The sequence below is a fragment of the Macaca fascicularis genome, chromosome 20 (genome assembly GCF_037993035.2).
Source record: "Macaca fascicularis isolate 582-1 chromosome 20, T2T-MFA8v1.1".
In the NCBI taxonomy this organism is placed as follows: domain Eukaryota; kingdom Metazoa; phylum Chordata; class Mammalia; order Primates; family Cercopithecidae; genus Macaca; species Macaca fascicularis.
The window spans coordinates 42,451,784-42,477,690 of record NC_088394.1 but is presented as its reverse complement, the minus strand read 5'-3'; the positions used below and the strand labels follow the sequence as shown (position 1 = coordinate 42,477,690).

Below are 25,907 nucleotides of genomic sequence, written 5' to 3'. Positions count from 1 at the left end.
TCTTCTGGACATGTCATAGAAATGGAATCATACAATACATGGTCATTAACTTCTTGTTTGATCTCTTAGCATAATATTTTCAAGGCTCATTCATGTTGCAGCATGCAGCAGTGCTTCATAGCTTTTTATATTTGAATATTGCGTTGTATGCACGGACCACTTTGTTTATCCGTTCATCTGTTGATGGACATTTGGATTATTTTCCCTTTTTGGCTATTGTGAATACAGCTGTTATGGTAATCATCATATGGTAATTCCATTTAGCTTTTTGAGGAACTAGGCCTCCCAATCCCAAAATTACATGCAATGATTTAGTCTGATTTGGTTTTTTTGTTTATATATGACCACAACTTAGAAAAATGTTCACCAATTAAAAGAGGTGTAGACAACAGTTTTCTAATACATATTTCCGAGGTTCTATAATAGCTCAAGTCTCAGTCTGAGTGATGGTCCATTGACACTTCTCTGATTTCCTTCAGAAAAGCGATAAAGGCTTACTTCTAAAGCTAGCTAAAAACTAACCTCCCGAATTAAATCTGCCTTTCCGTGAAGGTTGGTTAGGTAACAAAGGCAACGGCACTGCAGAAGTTACTGAAGTTTGGATAGATAGCACAGGAAATCTGAGTGGAACACCACTTTAGAATCCCATACACATAATAAGTCAGTAGGCCTTTATAGAAATCCAAGAATTTTTAAAGGTTTTTAGCAAAAATGTAACTACACTTATTACCTATTAACTATCATCCCTTCCATGTGCATTTCACATACTGACTGCCATTTTGTGGTGGTGTGGTGGGTTTTTCCAGAGTTTTCTAAAATCTGTTTTAGGGACATTTCCTGCCCCACTCTGTAGGTCTTCCAGGATGTAAAGCCAGCTCACTTACTCTTCTGAAAGTGAGGTGCCAGGCCACCAAGCATGGGGTCTTTCAGCAGCACTCAGGGCATGGGGTCTGGCTTCTTCAAGTGTCAGGGACAGCTGGCCTTGGGCCAACAGTATCTGTGGCTGGTTTGCATGATTTTCTTCCTGAGTTTGATCGCTCCGTTGTTTCCATTTTCATCCTCTCCAAGGATGAGATCTGGTGGCTGATACCTTGATATTAATAGCAATTTCTGCCCTTGTCTCAACCATGATGGCACCCATGGATTCAGCATCCTTCAGGGGAAACTCCCTAATATCTGAGAGATGGCACTTGTTTCAGTAATAGCCATTACAATTTTTTCTGGCCCATGTTCTTTCAGCTCTTTATCCTACTTCTTCAAGATATGAAATGAATCCTGTTTGGGTAACATCATGCACTGTATCAGCTGCAGCCGATCCTCCATAGCATATGAGCCAACGAATGAAACCGTTCCTGGCCAGCAGTGTCCCAGAGGAGGAACTTGTGAAGGTCATTTCCACAAGGCGCAGTTTTGGTCACAAAAGATACCTCAATGGTAGGGCTGATGTTGTGGTCAAAGTGATCCTGGGCAAATCAACACACAATGCTTGATTTCCCAACACCGGTGTCCCCGAGAAGGCACACTTTGAACTTCTCTATTGCCATCATGTGTTGGCTGTCAGGCCAGCAGGGGCTCAGCAGCGTCCTCCCGGCTCCATCAGCATCTCCCACCTGGGCACCTCGCTGGTGCCGCCCAACTTTTCATCTTCAAAGCCCCTTTTCTACTGCAGTTGCTTTTCCCAGAAGCCGCATATTTATCCCAGGGAAGGACGCTGATTGGTTGTGGCTGAAGCATATGTCCACTCCTGGGCCAATCCCCCTGCCCCGGGTAATGAGATGCTATGATTGGTTATGTCTGCATCAGGTGCACCAAAAGGAGAGGTGCTGGGCAGTCCCAAACAACAGCTGTTATAATCCACTACAGCCCGGATTGCAAGATCACGGGAACTTTCCTCTTTCATAGTTCCATAGGGTTGGACTCAGGAGACTTGGTTGGTCTCAGGAGACTAAAAGGGGAGTAGGGTTTTCTGTGTTTCTTCTTGTTAACTTAGGACTGGGATTTCTTTGGGGGTTGAGGGTCAGCTTCAGTTCTAGGTAGAGATGGCTGATTCAATGTATGCATCACCTGGCATGTTAGTGAAGCTTTGAGAGTAAGCAAAAAGAAGATTAAAAGAATATGTAAACTCAAAACAAAAAAAAAAAAAAAAAAAAAGAGAAAGGAAATAAAATATGTAAAACTTGGAAGTTGAAAAGCACATGGACAAGTGGAAACTGACTTGGTTCTCCCTACTGCTGGCTTAGGAGTCAGTTTTTTCTGTCTGTTGGGAAGGGCCAGGCGCAGGAATTGGCACTTTCAGGTACTTCTGGAAGTAGAGGTAAAGGTGAGATTTGAAAAAGCAGAAAATCGGATGGGCACGGTGGCTCAGGCCTGTAATCCCAACACTTTGGGAGGCCGAGGGGGTGGATCACCTGAGGTCAGGAGTTTGAGACCAGCCTGGCCAACATGATGAAACCCTGTCTCTACTAAAAATACAAAAAATTAGCCGGGCGTGGTGGCAGACGCTGTGATCCCAGCTAATCAGGAGGCTGAGGCAGGAGAATCGCTTGAACCTGGGCGGCAGAGGTTGCAGTGAGCTGAGATCGAGCCACTGCACTCCAGCCTGGGCAACAAGAGTGCAACTCCGTCTCCAAAAAAAAAAAAAAAAAGAAAGAAAAAAAAAGAGAAAGTCTCTGGCCTGGCAAACACTAGGTATAGTAGGCCACAGGAGTGCTGTACTGAAAACAGGGTTATGTGAATGGCTCCTAGTTTTCTTCTCTCATTTTTCTTTCTTTTTTTTTTCTCTTTTTTGTTAGACAGGGTCTCATCCTGTCACCCAGGCTAGAGTGCAGTGGTGCTATCTTTGCTCACTGCAACCTCCGCCTCCCGGGTTCAAACGATTCTCCTGTCTCAGCCTCCTGAGAAGCTGGGACTACAGGTGCCTGCCACCACACCCGGCTAATTTTTGTAGAGACTGGGTTCCTCCATGTTGCCCAGTCTGGTCTCGAACTCCTCAGCTCAAGTGATCCGCCTGCCTTGGCCTCCCACAGTGCAGGGATTACAGGTGTGAGCCATCGCCCCTGATCCCTAGTTTTCTTCTCATGCTCAGCTTCCAGGATGCCAACCGCCAGGTCTGTATTCTATGGGCAGAGGTTTGTAGAAATGTGTTTTAGGTCTCCCTTCATGGTCGTTTCCCCAGAGATACTGTACAAATACTGGATGTTTCTAAAGTGAATGCCCAATGATTGACCTCTGGTAAAGCTCACAGTTGCTAAGCATCAGGGGATTGAGCCTCCAATCAGTGTGTTAGTGTCCTGACCTTTTAAATAGAGCAGACCGCTCAGGATCCCCAGACAGCTGAGGAATGCCTCTAATATGACAGAGATGAGTGCAACCCAGCATCTCCTCTGTCTGTCTTTCCTTCAGCAGTGTGGACCCTGGGGTCAGTCTCAACCGAGGCGGCCAGGCCGGACTGCCACGACAGTGGCTGCCTAGGGGCGGAACCAGCCGCTGGGCCCCATCCTGGTGGCTCTGGGCACAAGCCAGGGGAGCGGACACAGGCGAGTGCCAGAAGCTGCGCCGGGAGGGTCTGCTGGCTGGGCAGGGGGTGATGCTCTGCCAACTCTGAGGTCCCCAGGTCTGAGCTCAGCAGCCTTCGCTGGCGCCCAAGCTGCAGCCGTGATTTGCATGGAGCTCTGCCCGCCAGAGAGTGTCCTCATGGGGGTTTCCCCAGGCGAGGCCTTCAGCATCTCAAGGTTCTCTAACTGCTGTAGCCTCAGTCATGTGTTCCCACGTGGGAACGCTTTCTTCACACGTGACTAGGGCTAGGGTAGCTGGAACTTCAGGATGCCTTCCCCTCCCAGGGAATGTCCTGAAAACTCAGCCAACTCCCACTGACGTGGGGCAGGAACGCAGGGCTGGTAACAAGCTGTCATCGATGTTTCTGACACGTGAGCCATGCACATGCGCGCTGAGAACGGTTGGCCAGCCGTCGGTTGTGCGCACGCGCAGTGACGAGCTGTCAGAGGTGCGCATGCGCAGTCGGGCTTACGGGCTTTCGCTTCGCGCGGCCTGGCTGCTTGGCTTCGCTTGTTACTGGCTCTGACTTTGGAAGCCGCGGAGTTTCCTGGTTGGAGGTGGTGGCTGACCAGAGTGGCTTGATCTTATTGGGCCCCTGAGGCTGTGATAGGCGGACTGGTGCTGAGGTGTCTCTGATAGCCTCCGCCATGAAGGGGCCCTGCGGCTCCACCTGCTGGCGGAGGTGCAGGGGGGACGATGTCGAGGACGATGACAGCCCCTTCACCCAGCGCGGGTACAACATCCGAGAGAAACACCTGGGCAAGCTCCACAGAGCTGCCAGCCGGGGTGAAGTCTCCAAGGTGGAGCGCATCCTTTCGCGCGGGAACGCTGACTTGGATGAGAGAGACAAGAAAAAGAGGTGACAGGCGCTGGGGCTGGGGGCGGGGGCTGGGAGGAGGCGGGGGTGCGGGAGAAGCGCCCCCTTTTTGACGGGGGGATGCGGGGTAGGGGGTGAGCCCTCCTGACCCCGGGGTCCTGGCTTTCCTGCCTCCGCAGGCTCCACAGCACCTGGCATGGGGAAACCTTGGAGGGGTTAATTAAGTCTATACAGCACTTTATCTTTAATGGACACATTTCAAAACATTTTTTTTTGTTTTTATGAGACGGAGTTTCGCTCTTTTTGCCCAGGCTGGAGTGCAGTGGCGCGATCTTGGCTCACTGCCACCTCTGCCTCCCGGGTTCAAGCAATTCTCCTGTCTGAACATCCTGAGCAGCTGGGATTGTAGGTGCACGCTACCACGACCGGCTAATTTTTCTATTTTTAGTAGAGACGGGGTTTCACCATGTTGGCCAGGCTTGTCTCCAACTCCTGACCTCAGATGATCCTCCCGCATCGGCCTCCCAGAGTGCTGGGATTACAGGCGTGAGCCACTGCTCCCGGCCAACATGATGTTATATACTCTATAGACAGGTGCATAAGGAGAGCAATAATTCCCATGACATTTCAATTTCTGGACTAAAAATTCTTCAGATTATATCTAATATTTATTTTTATATAAATGTACACCTATGTAAATACGTTCTTTACTGAAGAACCTTAGAAGGAAACTTTGAAGTGGGAAGTCGTTCCTGTTCTTGAGTAGGAAGATTCATTTTTCTCAAGATGTGAGCTCTTTGTGTATCAACTTCACATAAACCAAATAAAAATATCAAAGTTTTAATATTTTAAAGTTAAACTTGTCTGTGTTTTACTGTTGTGATGACATGAAAATGTTTTTTGTAATGAGGTGAGAAAGACTGGCCTTTCTATATATCAAAATGTGCTATTAATTTCCACAAATTGTTTATTAACAGCTGAAAAGACAGGTAAATGAATGAAACAGAATAGAAGATCTAGAATTGCCCAAATATATGTAAGAATTTAGAGCTCGATAATGTTGACATTTTAGATTAGTAGGAAGGGTGAATTATTCATAAATGAAATGCCTGCTGTTTGGAGAAAACTAACTAGATTTTTATGTCGCAAAAATAAGTTCCCGATGAAATATAGATCAAACATTTTAAGTATACAAAATAAGGAAAGTACCAGAAGAAGACACACATGCCTATTTATACAGATACATTTTTATGTTGATAAAGACCTTCTTAAGAACTTCACAAGCAAGCATTCTGAAGGTTGATTTAGCAAAATAAAACTTAAAACACTTTGTAAATAAGAAAAAAAGACAACCTACTTGCAAAATATTTACAACACGTACATATAATACACACATATGTAATACATACACATCAGGTGAACAATGTATCTTCATATCTTCAACAATAAAATAATTCTAAATTTGGGCAAAGTACTTTTTTTGTACATCCATAAGTGACATAGGAAAAAACATTTAGTGTTCCTTGCAAGAGAAGTAATTCATGTTAAAAAAGAAATAAAATACTGTTTCCTATCCACAAAGTTTGTGAAAATGAAGACGGTGGTACTTACACGGCTGCTTAAAGTTTAAGTTGCTGATGACTTTTCAGATAGAGAATTTGGTGATAAGCACCACATTTAAAAAACATATATGCCCTTCACTCATCAATTCCATTATACTGAAATATTTGTAAAAAATAGAGATACATCCAATTTGTTTTTCTCAGTACTGCTTAAAACCTCAATGTATTAAGAAGAACCCATATGGTGGATTTTAGAACTAAATTTCAGTGCATCCATAGGATGGAATAGTAGCTGTTGAAGGTGTGACTAGATACAGACTTATTTTGACATGTGAAGATGTACTTTGCTATAGCAATTGAGAAAAAATTATTTTGAGTGTATATACACATAGACTATGCTCTTGTTTTAGCTGAAAATGTGTACCAAATATGAATACATTTATTTCTGGGCATTTGTACTATAAGTAACTTTTTTTTCTTGTCTGTGATTTCTGCAATGAGCATGTATAAAAGTTACAGTAAAGGCTTATTATTAATGAAATAATCCTTGGGAAAAGAGGAATACATGAAACTTGCCTAGATAAAAATAATTTCTCACTTTCTATTATTTTATTTTTGTGGTTTGGTCTCTTCCAACCACAAAAACCATTTTTGTGGTTTTAGCCTCTTAAAAGAGGCTAACTTTTAGCCTCTTTTGGAGAAGGGGGAATCCTTTTATCTGTGCTTAAAGGTTTTATTATGAATACATTTTTATTACATACATATATTTTTATTATATATAGATTTACTACATATATGCAAAAAATAGATTAAAAATTTTAGTTTAGTTGTGTCCTTATGAAAATAAAAAATAGCAAACATAAGTGAGTATTACTATTACAAAAGTATTGCTTTATTTTATGGGAGTTTTCTGTAAACACGTTGAACTCCCCAACTGTAATTTTCCATTGCTTTTTTAAATAAAAATAATTTTTTTTGAGACAGGCTCTCACCCAGGCTGGAATGCAGTGGCACGATTATGGTTCACTGCAGCCTCGACCTCCTGTGCTCAAGTGATCCTCTCCTCAGCCTCTGAGTAGCTGGGACTGCTGGTGTGTGCAACATGCCTGGCTAATTTTTGTACTTTTTGTAGAGACAGGGTGTCGCCATGTTGTCCAGGCTGGTCGTGAACTCCTGGGCCCAAATAATCCTCCCACCTTGGCCTCCCAAAGAGCTGCAATTACAGACATGAGGCACCATGCACAGCCTTCATTCTTTCAATCAATTTATCCATCAAACAGAAGCTGGACACCTGTTATGTAGTACACATATTCTACTATCTTTCAGGACCCTTTCATCCTTAAAAACTTCATATTTACCTGCCTAGCTTGAACAAGCTGAGAGATTTAAAATTGGAGTATTAGAACTTAATCTCAATTGAAGCTTTTCCTTCCTCCTTTAAGCATTTCTGAAGGTGGAAAATAGCAAAATAGAATTTTGTTGTTGTTGTTTTTGTTTTGTTTTGTTTTGTTTAGACCGAGTCTCCGTTGCCCAGGCTGGAGTGCAGTGGCACAATCTTGGCTGATCTTGGCTCACTGCAACCTCCGCCATCTGGGTTCAAGTGATTCTCTTGCCTCAGCCTCCTGAGTAGCTGGGATTACAGGCATACGCCACCACACCTGGCTAATTTTTGTATTTTTGGAAAAGATAGGACTTCACCATGTTGTCCAGGTTGGTTTTGAACTGCTGACCTCAGGTGATCTGCCTGCCTCGGCTTCCCAAAGTGCTGGGATTACAGATGTGAGCCATTGTGTCCGGCCGCAAAATATAACTTTTAACTACTCTTTTGAAAGTTTATAACAGTCTTAAATGTGAATATTAATCATTGAAAGTGCCTGATTTACATCCATTCTATAAATCTAAATAGAAAATAAAATAAGTCATATGCTTTCATTTGAATTCCGAATTTCTTTTGGCTTAAAGTGTTTTTTTTTTGAAAATCAAAGTAAGAATGAGTTTGTTTTAAACATTTGTTGTCATCTTTATTTTCAGTCCTCTTGTTCCATGGTACTTTTAAGAACTAAAATTTATTTAAATGACATTTATATGACTAGAACGGCCCTACATGTGTTGTATATACCATTTCCACTTATTGCAAGGCACCATGGATTCTGTGATGCCCCATCATTTTATGTCTCAATAAGAGAATTATTTAAATGTTGCCAATTTTAGTTGTAATAAATCAAAAATTGTAAATGGGATTCCAAAGTCAGAGATGTTAAAATATGAGCAAGTGAGCAATTTAGAATGATCGAAATACAATGTTACCTCTAATCGTTAAACATACCTCAAAGAAGATATAATTGTATCATTTTACTTAACTAAAATCTTGTCTTTGTTAAGCAGTAGTATTAGTAATAATTGTAATATCTAACAAATACGGAACTGTTATTTGTGCTAAGAACTGTCTAAATACTTTGTACAGAGTCTCATGCAAGCATCACAATAGTGTCCTGTGAAACAGCCAGTATTTTTAACCCCATTTTATTAATGAGGAAATTGAGGCAAAAAAGGCTAAGCAGTAAGTGGGAAGTGACAGAGTTTGAAGTAGGATTCCAGTCCAAGTTGAACTGAATCCAAAGGCCAAGGTCTTTCTATTGAAATAGGCTGCTCTTTCATTAATGTAGTGAGTAATAAGAGAGAGTAAAAAGTGTGATTTCTTCACAAAAAATTAAATGTTTGTTTGGAAGGCAGAGAAATCACATGCTGCTCAATGTTTATAATTACACAGATGATTTTATGTTTTCAGATGATTTTATGATTTTATGTTTTCTGATAGTTTCCTAAAAATGTCGTCTCCCTCTCATAGGACTGCTCTGCATTTGGCCTGTGCCAATGGCCATCCAGAAGTGGTAGCTCTTCTGGTGGACAGAGGATGTCAACTTAATGTCTTTGACAACAAAAACAGGACAGCTCTGCTAAAGGTACAGAGTAGTCAACAATTTCAGCATGAGATGGATTTGATACAAATACATAGAATAAAATAAAATAAAATTCATCTCGTTTAAACAGAACTCATTGGTGAAACTTGTGGAATGCTTATTTTGAACTCCTAGAATTTACAATCTATTGCTTGGTCTAATACTGACAGGCAGTACAATGCCAGGAAGAGGAATGTGCGACTATTTTGCTAGAAGTCGGTGCCGACCCAGACCTTCCAGATGTCTATGGCAATACTACCTTACACTATGCCGTCTACAATGAGGATATACCAATGACAAAAAAACTGCTTTTACACCATGCTGATATTGAATCAGCAAACAAGGTATAGATCAACCAACTTTGATTTCAAAATATTTGAAATGCATTTGTTTTAACATTGACTTACGTACAGGTCAGTTTTCCATATTTGGAAGCTCAAGCAAAACCTGCATAAAAATATTTGGAAATAACTTAATTATAAAATGTTACTTTAAATATTGATACTTTTAAAGAGGCATTAGAGGGTATATCTTTTTAAATGTATTTATGGTAAAATTTTTGAAAACACTGAATTTGTAAAAGGTAATACTTTTAAATTTTTTCTTTCAAGTTTTTTTTTTTTTTTTCTAATTACCCTGGAAAGTAAAATTTGCTCTTGAAATAGGCTTTATCTTAAAATGCCAAGAAAACTAACACATTTTAAATAAAAGAAATCTTGATGCTGTTGATAAATTCCTACATAGAGTAATATATATGAAAATGATTTAACTCTCAGTGGCAGGGCTTAAAAGGGAAAAATGGAAAGGGAAAGGAAAATGGAAAGGAGAGCAACCAGAAATATGCAGGCCAATTTGGAAATTAGGTACTTGAGGGAAAATACCAAGAAGAATTTTTTTGTTGTTGTTTGCTTTTTGTTTGTTTGTTTGTTTCCAGTTTATGTCTAGACAATATTCTTTTCAGTTTTGGGGATAATAGTTTTCAGTTTGGGAGAGAGTTAATGAGTTGCACACTCGTTTAGAGATCAATTTTAGGAGGACCGTGAGGAAACCGGATTGGCCCTGAATAGGTGGTGATGAAGTGGGAAACCCTCAAGTAATTAACTGACTTATCCTATGCTGGCAGAAACAGCCACTTAGATAAATGTCTAAACTCTGCTCTCAAATCTAGACTGTCTTGAGGGGAAGGTGGAAGATAAGGAGCTTACAAAGTCAAGTTGGATTTTGAGTTTACTAGTCCCTATTCTATTCCTACCCAAACAAATTATGTGCAGTTTTCAGTAAATGTAAAAGAGAGAGTAAAAACTCTCAGTAAATGTAAAACAGAGAGTAAAACTTCTCTTTTACTCTTTCCTCTTTTTGGCCAAATCCTCAAAGATGAAGGTAATTGGTCATGTGGTGAGAGATGATGGAAGTAATTGTCAATTGCACTAGTTCTCAGCTAGAACTGTGCATCACCGTAACCTAGGGAAATATAAAAAATTCTACACAGCTAACCTCTCCTCTGATGATTTTGATATAGTAAATCTAATAAAGCCTAGACATATATGTTTAAAAATATTTCCTTGGAGCCAGGCATGGTGAAACATGGCTACAGTCCCAGCTACTCAGGAGGCTGAGGTGGGGCTATTGCTTGAGCCCAGGAGTTTGAGTCTAGCCTGGGCAACATAGTAAGACCCCGTCTCTGACTAAATAACAGCAAATTCCTCAAAATTCTGATACATGGCTGGTTAAGAATCACTGAATAGATAAATATAATATGTAAATTGCCATCTCCAAAAACTCTTCTAGAGTTAAGAAATCTGTAGAAGAGTTGGAGTTTGATAGGTACTACTTCCTTTAAATCTCTCCCTTTCAATAATATTAGCCCATTTTTCTTTACCATTGTGGTTGGGAAGCTAAAAGAAATATTATTGGCAATATCTATCAGCTTACAGAATAACACCTTTTCCTTCCCACTATTATTTACTGCCATTCAGAGGGTCTTTATACATTTGCTATGGGTAATCTTTCTTTTTTAAAATGGTTTTGAGACAGGATCTTGCTCTGTCACCTAGGCTAGAGTGCAGTGGCACAATCACAGCTCACTGCAGCCTCAACCTCCTGGAACTCAAGTGATCCTCCTACCTCAGCCTCCTGAGAAGCTGAGACTACAGACATGCACCATCATGCCCAGCCAATTTTTAAACTTTTTGTACATACAGCGTTTCACTATATTGCCCAGGCTGGTCTCAACCTCTGGGCTGCTTCAAGCAGTCCTTCTGCCTCAGCTTCCAAAAGTACTGGGATTACAGGCATGAGCTAGTGCACTCAGCCTGGGCAGTATTTCACTAAATGGAGGGTAATCCCTTCAGGACTTCACATCTCTTTGTTACCATTCAGGTGATTAGTCCAATAAATCTTTATTACAAGTGGAGTTTCCTCAATTAGAATTGTAGCAAGTTCTAAACCTTTTGTTGTTGTTGAAGCTGCATTACGGGCTACATCAGTATGTCTGTTCATAGATTTTGGCATAATCAGGATGACAGTTTTAAACTCTGAAAACCATGAAATTACTAAGAATACAGATATAAATTCTTCTTTCTTTTTTGAGATGGAGTTTCGCTCTTGTCACCCAGGCTGGAGTGCAGTGGCACGATCTTGGCTCACTGCAACCCCTGCCTCCCGGGTTCAAGAGATTCTCCTGCCTCAGCCTCCTGAATAGCTGGGATTGCAGGCGCCTGCCACCATGCCCGGCTAATTTTTTGTATTTTCAGTAGAGACAGGGTTCCACCATGTTGGACAGGCTGGTCTTGAATTCCTGCCCTCAGGTGATCTGCCCGCCTCGGCCTCCCAAAGTGATGGGATTATAGGCGTGGGCCACGATGCTTTTCAACATTCCTATGAACTAAATATCTATTTGGCTAACAATCTCAGAAAACTACTTACTAATAGATTTTAAACAAATAAATGCTAGAAAAATTATTGAAGTGGGTGGTATGAGTCTTAGTAGCAAATTTTATTACATGTTGGGGACTGTTTTTTTGGTAAAACATCCAAAACTAAAGAAAGAAAATATTTTACATGCAAACACTTGCTTTCTGCACAACCATTTGGCAACACATCCATGGCAAGTTTAAAAATGCAGGCGCTACAGTCTAATTGTGGTCCATAGGTATGTTTCACTTGCCTTCGTAAATTATGTCAACATGTAAAATTGCGGAGACTCATATACAAATCTGGATTTTAGGTTTCTCTTAAGAATCAAATCTGGTGTCCCTTGAGCCCACATCACTGTTCGGTCTGATGTGCAGAGGTTACCCCTTTCTATGAGGCCTGTGTTCTCCAGTTTGCTGTGGTGTCCACCTAGGTCCCTCACTTAGGTCACCCCCTTTGCCCTTGTAAGCATTTGACAACTCTCGTCTTACAGTATATTTTGATAAAGATGTCAAGGCTTTCAAGACAGTTTCTATTTGTTTATAATATATAACCTATATTTTATATGAATCCCTTAGCACCAGAGTTGAATTTTAAAATTTAGAAGTTTTAAAAAAACCTGCTAAATTCTATATTCTTTTTATTTATGGTAAATATTCTTTGTATTTAACTCTTATTTTTTATATTTGCCATCACCACCTTTGCATTAGCATGCCTTTAAGCATTTCTAGGTTATTCCTGGCTGTAACTGGATGTGTTACCCATCTGGTAGAGTAAACATTCTTTGCAATGCAGCTTAAGAAACACTTGTCTAGATGCAATAATTTAGATCATTAATAAAAACCCTTGAAGCTTTTACTAATATGTCTTAAGATTTGAGAATATAGAGATAAAAGATAAAGCCACTGCCCTCAAGAAGCTCTTGGTTTACATGGAAAACAATAAAATCATTACAATATACTATGCTAAGTGCTGTGACAGAAGCAAAGACTATTGGAACTGGTGTTGAAGTGAGTTTTGGAGATGACCAGAGTTCATGTGGTGAGGCGGAGGAGGAGGGGTTTTTCCAAGGGAAGGAACAGCACACAGGAAAGCAAAGAATAATAAAAAGGAAGGGACTTACTTACTTACATAAATATAATGTTTCCAGTTCAGTTGAGAAATATGTAAGGTTGTGAATTATCAGTTACTCTTGCTGTTTTACAGGATGAACTCACACCATTTTTGCTAGCTGTGCATGAACAAAAACAGCAAATGGTAGACTTTTTAAGAAAGCAAAAAGAAAATTTAAGTGCAGCTAAGTTTGAAAGGTACAGTAATTAGTTCTTTTTTTAAAACGTGACTGATATTCTACAATGATAACAGTCTCTCTAGTTAGAAATATTAGATTAATAAGAAGATTAACTTGTAATTATTGTGATATAGTAAAAGATATCAACACAAATCATCTGTTAAATAGAAAAACAATTATTTGGGCTGGGCAACAAAGAGAACAGTATGTAGTAGGATTCATCTTCTCTTATTATATTGACTGGGGTTTGTTATTTGTAATGTGATGTTTTTGGTCATGTGACCTGACCAAAGTGTTTTTATATTGGTTTTATTAGTTGTACGAAGTGTGGATTTTAACTTTAATATACTTTAAGATTTAATAAATATTGAACTTCTTAACTCTTTTATAGTAGTTTTTAACCTCTGCTTCTTATAAGCTCTTCCTTTAAACATGCTGTGTTAGACATAAATAGGAGTTGAAAATCATTTGTTCTTCTAGATGACTCTTTAAGTTGCTTTCTTTGAAAAATAGTAATGTTAAGCTACCCCTACGTGGCTGTTAATTGCTATTACCAGATACTGTGGGTTCATTAGCTTTTTCTATTTTATTTCTAGTGTATTTTGATGTTTTTATTTTATTTTATTTATTTTTTTTAGGCAGAGTCTCACTCTGTCGCCCAGGCTGGAGTGCAGTGGTGCGATCTCAGCTCACTGTAACCTCCAACTCCAGGGTTCAAGGGATTCTCCTGCTTTAGCCTCCTGAGTAGCTGGGACTACAGGCGTGTGCCACCATGCCCAGCTAATTTTTTGTATTTTTAGTAGAGATGGGGTTTTACCATGTTAGCAAGGATGGTCTTGAACTCCTGACCTCAGGTGATCCACCCACCTCAGGCTCCCAAAGTGCTGGCATTACAGGCGTGAGCCACCGCACCTGACCCTGATGTTTTTATTTCTAATTGCTATGGGCAGAGGAAGAAAATACAGCTTTAAATGAGTAGCTTTTTTTTTTCTAATGAAGACAAGCCATAGGTGGGTGAAAAAGAGAAAAGAGCCAGGCTTTAGATTCACACAAGACTGGGTTTAAGTCCTAGCTTTCTCACTTGCTAGGTGTGTGACCTGGGAACATTACTTATCACCAAATATGTTTTTCTATATGAAAAGGAGGATAATAATATATCCTTCAAGGGTGGTTGTGTGGAAGAAATATTTTATATGTATATGTATATATAGCATTTAATTCAGTGCCTAGCACATGTATATGGGCATCATTAACTGACACTACTATGATTATTATTATTACTACCATTAGTATTAGTATTGTTGTTTTCTGCCTGCAGGCGGCTCTTACTTATCTGACCCCTAGCTGATTTTGAATTACAATGTATCTGTCTTTAAATCTTTGCCTACATTAGATAAGTGATCTCAGCAAAGTTTCTTGCTCATCAAAGGACTTTAAGTTAGCAACTTCTATGATGTAATACTCTAATGGGACAAGAGGCTTTTTTTTTTTTTTAAAAAAAAGCATTGGTGGTAATTTATGAAGATGAACACTTGAGCACCCAAGATGCTTATGTTTGTTAGTACATGTAAATGTTTAATTCTACATGGACAGGCAAAATATTAAATTGGTAAAGGATACCAAATTAGCTTTTTAAATAACTTTCTTAAAGTTCCTAAGAAAGAATTTATCTCTCTGGTGTTTTAAAACAGCCCTCGTTTTGTTGTACATTGTGAATCAGCAAGTATAGTCAGTATTCTTCAGCAAAATGCTGATGTGTTTTCCCAAGATATGTCTAGATGGGCTGCAGAAGATTATGCCATTTTTAGTCCTTTTAGTAGGCAAGTTTTTACATTAGAAAGCTAGTTTACACTAAATTGAGGTTTAAAATAATTGTAGTTCTTGCATCCTATACACCAGGTGAGATTTTATAGTTTAATTCAGGTTGTTTTGGAGTGACAGTGAGTTAGTCCACTTTATCAACCAGAAATCAGGCAAAAGGCTAGACTGGTTAGAAATATCAATGGGTGCAGAATTCTTTATCTGAGGACTTTTGAGATCTTTATCTTAGAGATCCCAACATTGTCCCTTTTACTCCAAGTATAGCCACATGCACAGGATAAAAATAATGCCACATCTCTCATTTCTCTAATTAATTATTTGGGTGTTGAAATGTTCAGTTTAGCAGAAAATCTCGTACTATCTTTTGAGGGCTATCTCCTATTCCCTCCTCCTTTAATTTTTCAAGAACTTAAGGGGTTTCTAAGTCCAAGAAGGATAAAATGACACTCTTTTACCGGTCAGAAGGAAGGGAAGAAAAGGACGTTCTAATCATTCTGCTGTTTCCATTGATTCTTTTCCTGAATTATTGCCATTAAAAGGGGTTCTGCTGTCTGTTAGTGCTTGACTTTTCCCACCAGGATTCGCTTACTAATTCAGAGCCCTCAGTTTTCATGGTGATTCATACATAGACTTCATAGCTATAACTTTTTTAGTTCACATACATATATGCTCAGCCATTGTTCCCAAAGCACCAGCATCCTGCTCTGACAGCTGGGCATCCTAGCTTTAGCCACACACATAGTGAGAAAATTGACCAACCTTCCCCCACACTCAAAACCTTATGTGGAGCCCACATCTTAGCCTAGACTTAGCTGAGGCCTTCATGGTAAGTTATCCTTTGAGGCCCTTGTTTGTCTTTTCTCTATTAAATGTTAGTTGAGATTGTTCTAAACTGTCAAAGAGGTTAAATAATGTTGCAGAAAGAGAACAGTGTTTTCTTACTCCATTGTTACCAGATCTGTACTCTGAGGTTCCTTTATATGCTGGTTAGTATATTTTCTTAGGGAGTGGAAGGTTCTATATTATCCTTCCTCAGAGCAGTGGCGCCAATTTTTCTGTTTTCTTTTTTTTTTTTTTTTTCAATTTGTGGTTTTATCTTCAAGTGATCTGATTTCCATAATAATGAAAATCTCCCAAGTTACTTGCATTTCTTTCTTTCTTTCTTTCTTTCTTTCTTTCTTTCTTTCTTTCTTTCTTTCTTTCTTTCTTTCTTTCTTTTTTTTTTTTTTTGTGAGATGGAGTCTTGCTCTGTTGCCCTGGCTGGAGTGCAATGGTGTGATCTTGGCTCACTGCAACCTCTGCCTCCCGGGTTCAAGCAATTCTCTCACCTCAGCTTCCCAAGTAGCTGGGATTACAGGTGTGTGCCACCACACCTGGGTAATTTTTGTATTTTTAGTAGAGACGAGGTTTCACCACGTTTGCCAGGCTGGTCTCGAACTCCTGACCTCAGGTGATCCACCTGCCTCAGCCTTCCAAAGTGCTGGGATTATAGGCATGAGCCACCGTGCTGGGCCTAATTACTTGCAATTCTACCTCAAGTTTTAAAAATATTTTCATATTCTACCTCACAGGAAGCCATTCAATAGAATTATCTGAATCTCAAGTATGTTTATTGGGTTTATCAGAGCTAAGTCTCATCCATGACTCATGAGTATTCACGTGTAAAGCAGGGTTTTGTGCTTGCTTCAGCAGCACACATGGTAACACTGGAATAGTACAGAGAAAGTTAGCATTGCTCCTGCATAAGGCTGACACACAAATTCATGAAGTGGTTCGTATTTTGTGCAGTCCCTGGAAGGTCATATCACAATTTTCTGACTAGCTCCAAGGAAACAGCATGAGTCAAAGCAAAATGGTTGGCACTTAATATTGAAATTATGATTTTCACTACAAAAATATTCACATAGAGTGATCTATGGAATGAGAATGGAGCTGAGTAAAACACGGGATACTGCGTGCAAATATATTGTTAGTATGTATCTCAGAAATGAGAAAATGTCAACTTGCATCTACTTCATGGAACTTACAAAAAGAGTTTTATCTTTTATGTCAATTGGAGGTGAACATGGAGATTAAGCATCATTCTAACAAAGATCTACTGGTTCAGAGTTTGAGTCTGTGAAGAAGGGATAGTAGTCTAAGGCAGGTCTTGATATCTATTAGTTTTTTGCCTTTGGTATGATTGATGAGCTCAGTAACAGTAGACAATTATGCTATCTAATTTAGTGAGATAATAGGTTTATAAATGTAGTTACAAACCATGAAATATATGAGATGCCCTAAATTATAAGCCACAAAGAGTAGAACACCTAATAAACAAAATTAGGACTCAATAACATTTCCCAAATACCACAACGTTTCAATATTAGAACCTACAAAAAATACACATTGGATTTTATTTGCAGTTCTAAGATAGTTTCACCAATAATAAAGTTCAAGAACAAATTATTTCATTGCTTCACTATTTTTCTGAGCATTCAAAATATGTTATCTCACTAAATTTTTATAACAACCTAGTAAAATAAGACAGCAAAATTCTCGCTTTTTAGAAGAACACATTGAACCTAACAAAAGCAACTTATCCAAGAACTAGTAGCTTTTGGTTATGGAGCTAGGGCTTATTCTGAGTTAAGACACTTTCCATTATGTCAGGCTAATGCAAGTTAATTTACTGAACTATACTGCCTTCAGTTCATGAGTACTTCACGTTATTTTTTTTCTTCTTTAATTAGAAGCTTAAAGAGAAGTTTGTAGAGCTTACAAATTAGAAGTGTATGGGATAATTAAAATTCTAAAATTAACACAGATATCATTTGAAATACTCTAAGAATTTAATATTTTTGGTAATTATTTTTATATCAGTTTTTAAATAGTAATTTTACTTATTACGTTTTTAGATATAGCATTCACCAACTAATGTCTGAATACAAAGAAAACGAGACACCTAGAAATCCTCAAAATAGCAATCCAGGTAAGACTTCTGGTAGTAAATTACTCTTGGTGGTCTTACCATAGATTAACAAATAAGAGTTAGGAAGTTTTAATCACCAAAGAGTAGTTTAAAAGCTTACTATGTAAATTGCATATATACATATACCCACACATATATATATACACACACATATACACATATATGTGTGTGTTTTAAATTTCTTCTTAGTAGGTTAGATTTCAGAATTATTTAAAAAGTTATGTGTAGATAATTCATAATCTCAAACAGTATTATCTGAAAGGAATCGTTTCTTTAATCGTAGTCCCTAAAATCTTATATGATATTTTTTGTATAAATAAGAAAAAGGATTTTTAAGTTAGTATGTGGTATGTTTTATTTATAGTCTCATTATAGCAAACTGGATGTGTTATGAAATTGGAGCTTCTACTTAATTTTTAAAATAAATGGTTTTCATTGCTGGGCATGGTGTGGCTCATGCCTGTAATCCTAGCACTTTGGGAGGCCAAGGCGGGCTGATCTCCTGAGGTCGAGAGTTCGAGACCAGCCTGACCAACATGGAGAAACCCTGTCTCTGCTAACAATACAAAGTTAGCCACACATGGTGGCGCATGTCTGTAATCCCAGCTACGCGGGAGGCTAAGGCAGGAGAATCGCTTGAACCTGGGAGGTTGAGGTTACTGTGAGCCGAGATCATGCCATTGCACTCCAGCCTGGGCAGCAAGAGCAAAACTCCATCTCAAAAAAAAAAAAAAAAAAAAAAAGGCTTTTATTTAGTAAATAAATGTCAATTACAGTTGACCTTTGAACAACATAGGATTTAGCGGTACTGACCCCGTGTGCAGCTGAAAACCTGTGTGTAACTTTTGATTCCCTCCAAAATTAGCTACTACTAATAGATGACTATTGACCAGGAGCCTTATTCATAACATAAACAGTCAGCGAAGACATTTGGTATGTTACGTGTGTTACTATATTCTTACAAGAAAGCAAGCTAGAGAAAAATGGTTATTAAGAAAATCATAAGGAATAAAAATATATGTAGTATTTATTATGTGGAAGTGGAAGTGGGTCATCCTCATGGTCTTCAACTTGAGTAGGCTGAGGAGAAGAAAGGAGATTGGTTTTGCTGTCTCAGGTGGCAGAGGTAGAAGAAAATCTGCATATAATTAGACTGCTGCAAGTTAAACTCCTGTTGTTCAAAGGTCAACTGTATTACATAGTGATTTATGTCACTAAAAAAAGTAACTTTTTAAAACTGGGACCTCAACAATACCTTTCTGGTACCATAAATAAATGTCAATAAGAACTATAAAACTTATCCAGTGTACACTAATACTAATAGAAAATTATTTTTTAAAGATACCAAGTGTAGAAGTCAGAAAAGCAATTTCTTGTTGAAAAGCGCAGGTCATGTTTCATATTCTTATACCAACAAGGTCTCACTTATTGACTTCATTCTTCCTAATTTGAAATTGAATGAGATACATTTACTTCATTAGAACAAGATCAGTTCTTCTCTCCACTAGTTAATTGTCATGATAACAGTAATTTTGTTAGAACAAAATACTCTTTTACCAGTAGCCAAAAGGTTATTGTAATGAATACCCAAATAGTCCAACTCTAGGCTCAACAAATTATAATAAAAGTATAAAAGTGCTTCTCAATAACAAAAATGCTACTATGCTACCTAAATGTGACACCAAATACATTATACAGTCTGAACTGTGTGAGGACATTTTTAATTTAGTACATATCAATTGAAGAACTTTTACAAGTTAGATTTTGCAAGCTACAGGTGACAAACACGTAGTCTTGGTCTTTAAGGTGCTCATAATAGACTGCAGCTGTCCTTATTTCATATCTGTGTGTTTTTTCAAGATTTTTTTTTTTTTTTTTTTTTTTTGGAGACAGAGTCTTGCACTGTCACCCAGGCTGGAGTACAGTGGCACCATCTTGGCTCACTGCAACCTCTGCCTTTTGGATTCAAGCAATTCTCCCTGCCTCAGCCTCCCGAGGAGCTGGGATTATAGGCTCCCACCGCCATGCCCAGCTAATTTTTTTTTGTATTTCTTGTAGAGATGGGGTTTTACCATGTTGACCAGATGTCTTGAACTCCTGACCTCAGGTGATTCACCTACCTCGGCCTACCAAAGTGTTGGGATTACAGGTGTGAGCCACCGCAGCTGGCCAATAATTTTCAAAAAAAATATTTTTATTCATTTATACACTTGTCTATTTAATGAATAAACTATCAAGAGTGTTTTAGGGAGTAGGCTTCTTTTTTTTCATGTTACAGAATACAGACATTTAAAAATACAGTCAGGGGCTGGGTGTGGTGGCTGAGGCCTGTAATCCCAGCACTTTGAGAGGCCGAGGTGGGCGGATCACCTGAGGTCAGGAGTTGGAGACCAGCCTGGTCAACATGGCGAAACCCTGTCTCTACTAAAAATACAAAAATTCGCCAGGTGTGGTGGTACACGCCTGTAATCCCAGCTACTTGGGAGGCTAAGGCAGGAGAATTGCTTGAATCCAGGAGACGGAGGTTGCAGTGAGCCGAGATCACACCACTGTATTCCAGCCTGGGCAACAGAGAGAGACTCTGCCTCAAAAGAAAAAAAAAACAACAAAAAACAATAAACAGTCAGGGCTGGGCATGGTCACACATACCTATAATCCCAACACTTTGGGAGGCTGAGGCAAAATGATTGCTTGAGCCTAGGAATTTGAGACCAGTTTGAGTAACACAGTGAGACCTCAACTCTACTAAATATAAAAATCAAGAAATGAAAAAGTTAGTTGGGCATTGTGGCATGCATCTGTAGTCCCAGCTACTTGGGAGGCTGCACTCTAGCCTGGGCAATGGAGCAAGACCATCTCAAAAAACAAAACAAAAACAAAACAGTCAGGAGCTTGTTATGATCATTTTCATTTATATTATTTGCTACTTCATTCAGTGCCTACTACTATGTGCTGGATGCTGTCTGGAAGTGTGTAATGATCATTTATCATGTTAAATATGTGCCAGACATTTGAAGTATGTGGTGAGGAATGAAAGCTGTCAAAAAGTGGGTAGGATTTCAGGTAAGCATGCAGAAGGGGTAGAACTTTTCTAGGTAAAGAGGCAGAAGCATGATGTGGGCAGAAGGAACATCTAACAAGTTTGTATATTTGGCAGAAGGAACATCTAACAAGATGGCGTGCTTGGGAGAAGGAGCAGCAGGTGCAAAAGGTAAGATGCTTGAGTGAACTTTGCAGGGTTTATGAGCAGTTCTTTTTTGCTGTTGCAAAATCTGAGATGGGAGTGGTTGGGAATGAGGGAAAAACCTAGGTAAGGCATGCTCATGATGGACTTTTTAATACTTTATAGTGTTAAACTGAGTAGATCTTATCCTGCAGGCTATGGGAAATTTACCAGGTAGAGTGCTTTGGGCTGCAAATATTAAAGGACCTAACTAACATTGACTAAAACAACAGGAAGCAGAGTTGCTTTGGTGGGTGGTTCAGTGATAACACTGGGTCCCACTTGGTGTTCCTTTTTCAGCTGTGCTGTCAGTAGTGTTTTGTACATGTCTCCTTTCATGGCTGGCTAATTAGCAAGAGCTCCAAACATCATGTTCTCATAACACAATTTCTAAAGGCTGGAAGGGCTGCTTTTCTTCTCATGTTTCTTTAAAATAGGGAGAAAACTCAGAAGCGTGCAGTGGGCTTCCTTTCACATTTTATTGGCTTTGTTACACCACATGCTCATTCCTAAACCAGGCACTGGGAAAACAAATGTAATGACCATGATTAAATTAGAATAGTCATTTCTCTTGTTGGGGATGGGGAGGCATATTAGGATGATAAATATTCAAACAGACTTGTAGTTCTCCAGCAAGAAAGAATAAGGAATGGTCATTGGGTAGGGAGGCAGCAATGTTTTCTGTAGGAATTCATTATAGAATTTTGAGCAGAAAAGTCACAAGATTAGATCTGAGTATTAGGGCATTCTGATTATGGTATTCATAAGCTTTTAATGTAAAGAACCAGGTGGGAAATATTTCAGGCCATGTGGTCTCTGTCATATCTACTCAACCCTGCCATGGTAGTGTGAAAGCAGTCATAGATAATATGTAAGCAAAAGGCAGGACTGAGCTCCCATAAAACTTTATTTACAAAACTGGGTTTTGTAAATAAGGCTGGGTTGGGCCTGCGGCCTGCAGTTGGATGACTCCTCATATGGAGGATAGATGGAAAGTACCACATAAAGAGACTGGAAGACAAAGGAAGCTTTTACAGTAGCCAAAGCTATAGCTTCCTTGTCACCAATCCTTGGACTAGCATCAATCCATTATGTGGTTTTCACCCATCCATGGTGAAATAAATGATGTTAGAAAGCTACTTAGTAATTTTAAAATGTTGATCTTTCTCTTGGTTTTTGCCTTTTTAATTTGTTTTGCTTGTTTTTTTATTTAAGAAATAATATTAATAGTTGGTAGTCTGTAAAAGCCAGTAGTTAAGAACCAGTGGTAGTGGAAATACAAAGCAGAGGCAGAGAAGAGATAGAGACAATATTAGTTAGTGATTATTGGATGTACAAATTTAGGGCACAGAGAGAAATCTCAGATGATTTACAGGTTGTGAACTAGCTTTTAACCTGGACGTGAGGAAGGAGTAGGAGATTTGCAGGTGAATGGAGAAGAGCAGCAGATCAGCAGAAATGACTAACCTCGTTCTGTGCATGTGGAGTTAAATGGAATATTCATGGGGGTATTTTCAGTAGGTAATTGGATTTTAGGCATTTCTAGCTGGAGGTAGAACTGAGGTTGGAGATGCAGACTTGGAATAATGTAGGCAAAGTCATAGATCTGAATGAGCTTGTCCATGATAGGAAAGACATGGAATAATCAGAAGGCCAGTGACAAGATCCTGGGAATATCAACATTTACCAGAGGAAAAGAAGTTAGTAAAGAAGTCTGAGCAGTGGCTAGAGAAAAGTTGGAGAGGTTATCAGAGGATGGGGTGTTGCAAAAATTTTAAAATGTGAGAATTTCAAGGAGGGGGAATGTAAATTCTAACAAGTAAGATTACTAAAAAGTAAGTTAAATTAATATTTTAAAAGCTCTTTGGTGGTACTCTCTTCAAAAGAACACTTTTAGAGTTGTAAGGTCTATTATTTAGGTACATGGTACTTCTGGTGTTCAAGTATGGAAGAATACACCTACCACCATCCTACCTAATGTTTTTGTAACTGCAGCAGCTACCTACACAGAGTCAGGCCTAGATGGTGAGTTCCTGTGCCAACATTTTCCCAGAATTTTTAGAACCTAAGGGTCCACATGAGGAAAAGTGTAATCTTTCTTATCTGGTTTTTGGGGAAACGCTTGTTTTGTACTCAAACCCTTGATAAGCTCTTCTAGATGTGTTCCCACACAAAAATCTGACAGCAACAACTGGAAGCCATTATCAGATACTCATATCCTTCCTCTAACATGGAATCAAAATACAGCCATGCTTTGACAAAATTTTAAGTTTTGATCAGAAATAGTTTACAGATCAGCAGTTTGAATTTCTTTTGATTTAAATATTTTATTGCAGAACACTAATGTAATATCACAGAAACATATGAGGTGATATGCTATATAGAGTAGTTCTCAGTATTTTTGGAATTCTGGTGACATCAGTAGGGAAGTCAGTACCTGACTCTACTTACTAGTGCAATCTCCTTTTCATCTGCCCTCTTGTGATATCTCTGCTTTCACTGCTTCCCTTTGAACTTCATCCCTAAAGAAAGTACTGTTAGAACACATTTCTAACATATGTATATTTGACAAATGTCTATTATTTGATTTTAAAAGAATTGGCTACCTATCCTAAAGTATATATGGTATTCTGTTACTTTCCAATGCTAAATAAACTTCTTTATATCTGCACCACAATGACAGGGTGACTGATGATGGTCTGCCAAGATTTTAAGTGTGTCCTGGATTGTCAAATACAAATTGTTTTATTTCACACTGTTTAAATGTAAAATGCCTTTCTGGAATTACATTTCTTCAGAAATTAGTAAACTGATTTAATTAGATTATGTGGACAATCAGACTCTCACCATTTTAGTCATTTATATACAAGATAACTTTCTTCCCCCTTCAATAAGTTAAAAGTCCTGTTGATCCTTAATAATCAAATTCACTGGTGGGAGCAATGAAAAACTCATACTGCACTTTGGATGCATTTTTTGGGCATTTTGACTTATTCTATTAAGAACTGACTTTAATAGGTAAAATTTATTTTTGTTGTTTTATAAAAATTTAAGAAAAAGATTGAAAACAAAACATAACTCTATGATCAGTAGTACAGTATTATAGTATATCTGATGGTTATATGTTATTCTACAATCATCACAGTTACCTGAATGATACACAGTCTTTTATTTATTTATTTATTTAGTTTTTTTAAGAGATGTGGTCTCACTATGTTGCCCAGGCTGGCATGCAGTAGCTATTGACTAGTGTGACTGTGGCCTTGAATTCCTGGCCTCAAGCAGTCCTCCTGCCTCAGCCAAAGGAGCAGCTAGGACTACAGGCATGTATCACTGCACCCAACCAGATGCATGATCATTATAAAAATGAATGAAGCATTACTGTATGCTGTTCTAACTACTACTAGTTCATTAGTCCAGAAAGCATGTTCTTGAAGTTTGACTCAGTTTGCTAGTGATGCTAGTCAGTCTGATAGGGTTTGGTTAGGATTATGATTATTGTACACAGGAATTCATTTGTAGGTATCACATTTTGGCAAATCCCATTCTCTTTTGCATTTGATTGATACAAAGGAGGAGAAGTAAGGATTCTTAATGTAGTAATTTCCTACCAGTAGTATAATCAATATTAGTTCTAGTGTAGTCTCAAGGTATGGTTCTAAAGGAATACTTTGTGGAAAAAAAAAAAAAAGAAAGGTCTAAAGCATGCACAAAAGTATACATGATTTCTTTTAATGAAGGCAGAGTCTCAATGTGTTGCCCAGGCTGGTCTCAAACCCCTGGGCTTCTCAAGTGATCCCCTGGCCTCCAGCCTCCTGAGTAGTTGGGATTACATGCATGTACCACTGGGCCCTCTTATACTTTCAATATTCTGTGTTTTTCTATTGTTGACTTAAAATGCATTTTTTTTCTTTAATAGTGGATGAGATTCCTGGATATCCGGTAAAAAGGTAGGACTTACAGATTTTAAAAATATTATATGTTACCTGAGGGAATATAGAGAAAAGAAACTAACATCTGTTGAGTGTTGTATTCTGGGGTAGACACTATTTTATGTGCTTATCTCATCTCATATAGTTATCACAGCAGCTTTGAAAGGTTCTCTGTTATTATAACCTACTTTTTCCTAATTAGCTAACTGTGATTCAGTTAGGTTGATTAACTGCCCCATGTCCCCATAGTTAACAAGTAGCTGGCCCATGATTTGACTGGCAGCCTGCCTGGCTCCCAAATCCCTTCTCTTGCCCCTCTACATAGATTGGCAGAGACCTGTACAGCACTGGAATCAAAGTACAGGTCCAAACCAGATCGATTCAGAAAGTCAAATTTAGTTAACTCTCATTTATAGTTTTTCTCAGAAGCCTGGTTAGTCTAAGAGTTTGTTTTAATATATTTGGCAATTTCAGAGGTAATCAGTACCTTGCTTTTACTATCAAACATTTTAGGGCAGATCTCACTTAGCTATGGCCACAGGAGCATGGGTTTTACATAGACAAGACCAGTCATGTCCTAGAGAGGAATTATTTTATTGTAAGTGAAGGCTATTTATGTTACATTTACTTATTATGTTAGTTTTATTTAGCATCTAAATAGAGCCTATTTCTAATTGATTTCTCTACTTATTGACTCCCTACTTTAGTTTTCCCTTTAGGCCACTACCCTGCTTAATTCCATGGGCTTTTTTTAAGAGTCTTTTTTCTTCTTCCATGACTTTTCTACAATCTTTTCTTTAGTTGTTAACTTTCTTCTCTGCTTTCTGTGGTGTTTCCTTTGTTCTATTATTTTTCCATTTCT

At 38.7% G+C, this 25,907-nt stretch overlaps 1 protein-coding gene and 1 non-coding gene across 2 annotated transcripts; both read left to right on the top strand.

Annotated features, from left to right (window-relative positions):
- The first annotated feature begins 3,999 nt into the window (after positions 1-3,999).
- LOC102130471 (putative ankyrin repeat domain-containing protein 26-like protein) lies at positions 4,000-25,067 on the top strand. Its single transcript, XM_045381819.2, has 7 exons — positions 4,000-4,414; positions 8,783-8,897; positions 9,065-9,238; positions 13,014-13,117; positions 17,817-17,890; positions 21,048-21,101; positions 25,033-25,067. The coding sequence occupies exons 1-7, from the start codon at positions 4,203-4,205 to the stop codon at positions 25,065-25,067; spliced, it is 768 nt and encodes a 255-aa protein (XP_045237754.2). The 5' UTR covers positions 4,000-4,202.
- Positions 16,596-16,702, top strand: LOC123570769 (U6 spliceosomal RNA). The gene has a single exon (XR_006695013.2). It is a non-coding gene; the product is annotated as a U6 spliceosomal RNA (small nuclear RNA).
- Positions 25,068-25,907: the final 840 nt, after the last annotated feature.

Excerpts from the sequence above, each read along its gene's own strand:
- LOC102130471 (XM_045381819.2), top strand. The coding sequence starts at position 4,203 with ATGAAGGGGCCCTGCGGCTCCACCTGCTGGCGGAGGTGCAGGGGGGAC. Across the intron at positions 8,898-9,064 it reads ACAGGACAGCTCTGCTAAAG|GCAGTACAATGCCAGGAAGA; the intron begins GTACAGAGTAGT and ends TAATACTGACAG. Across the intron at positions 21,102-25,032 it reads AGGAGCAGCAGGTGCAAAAG|TGGATGAGATTCCTGGATAT; the intron begins GTAAGATGCTTG and ends TTTCTTTAATAG.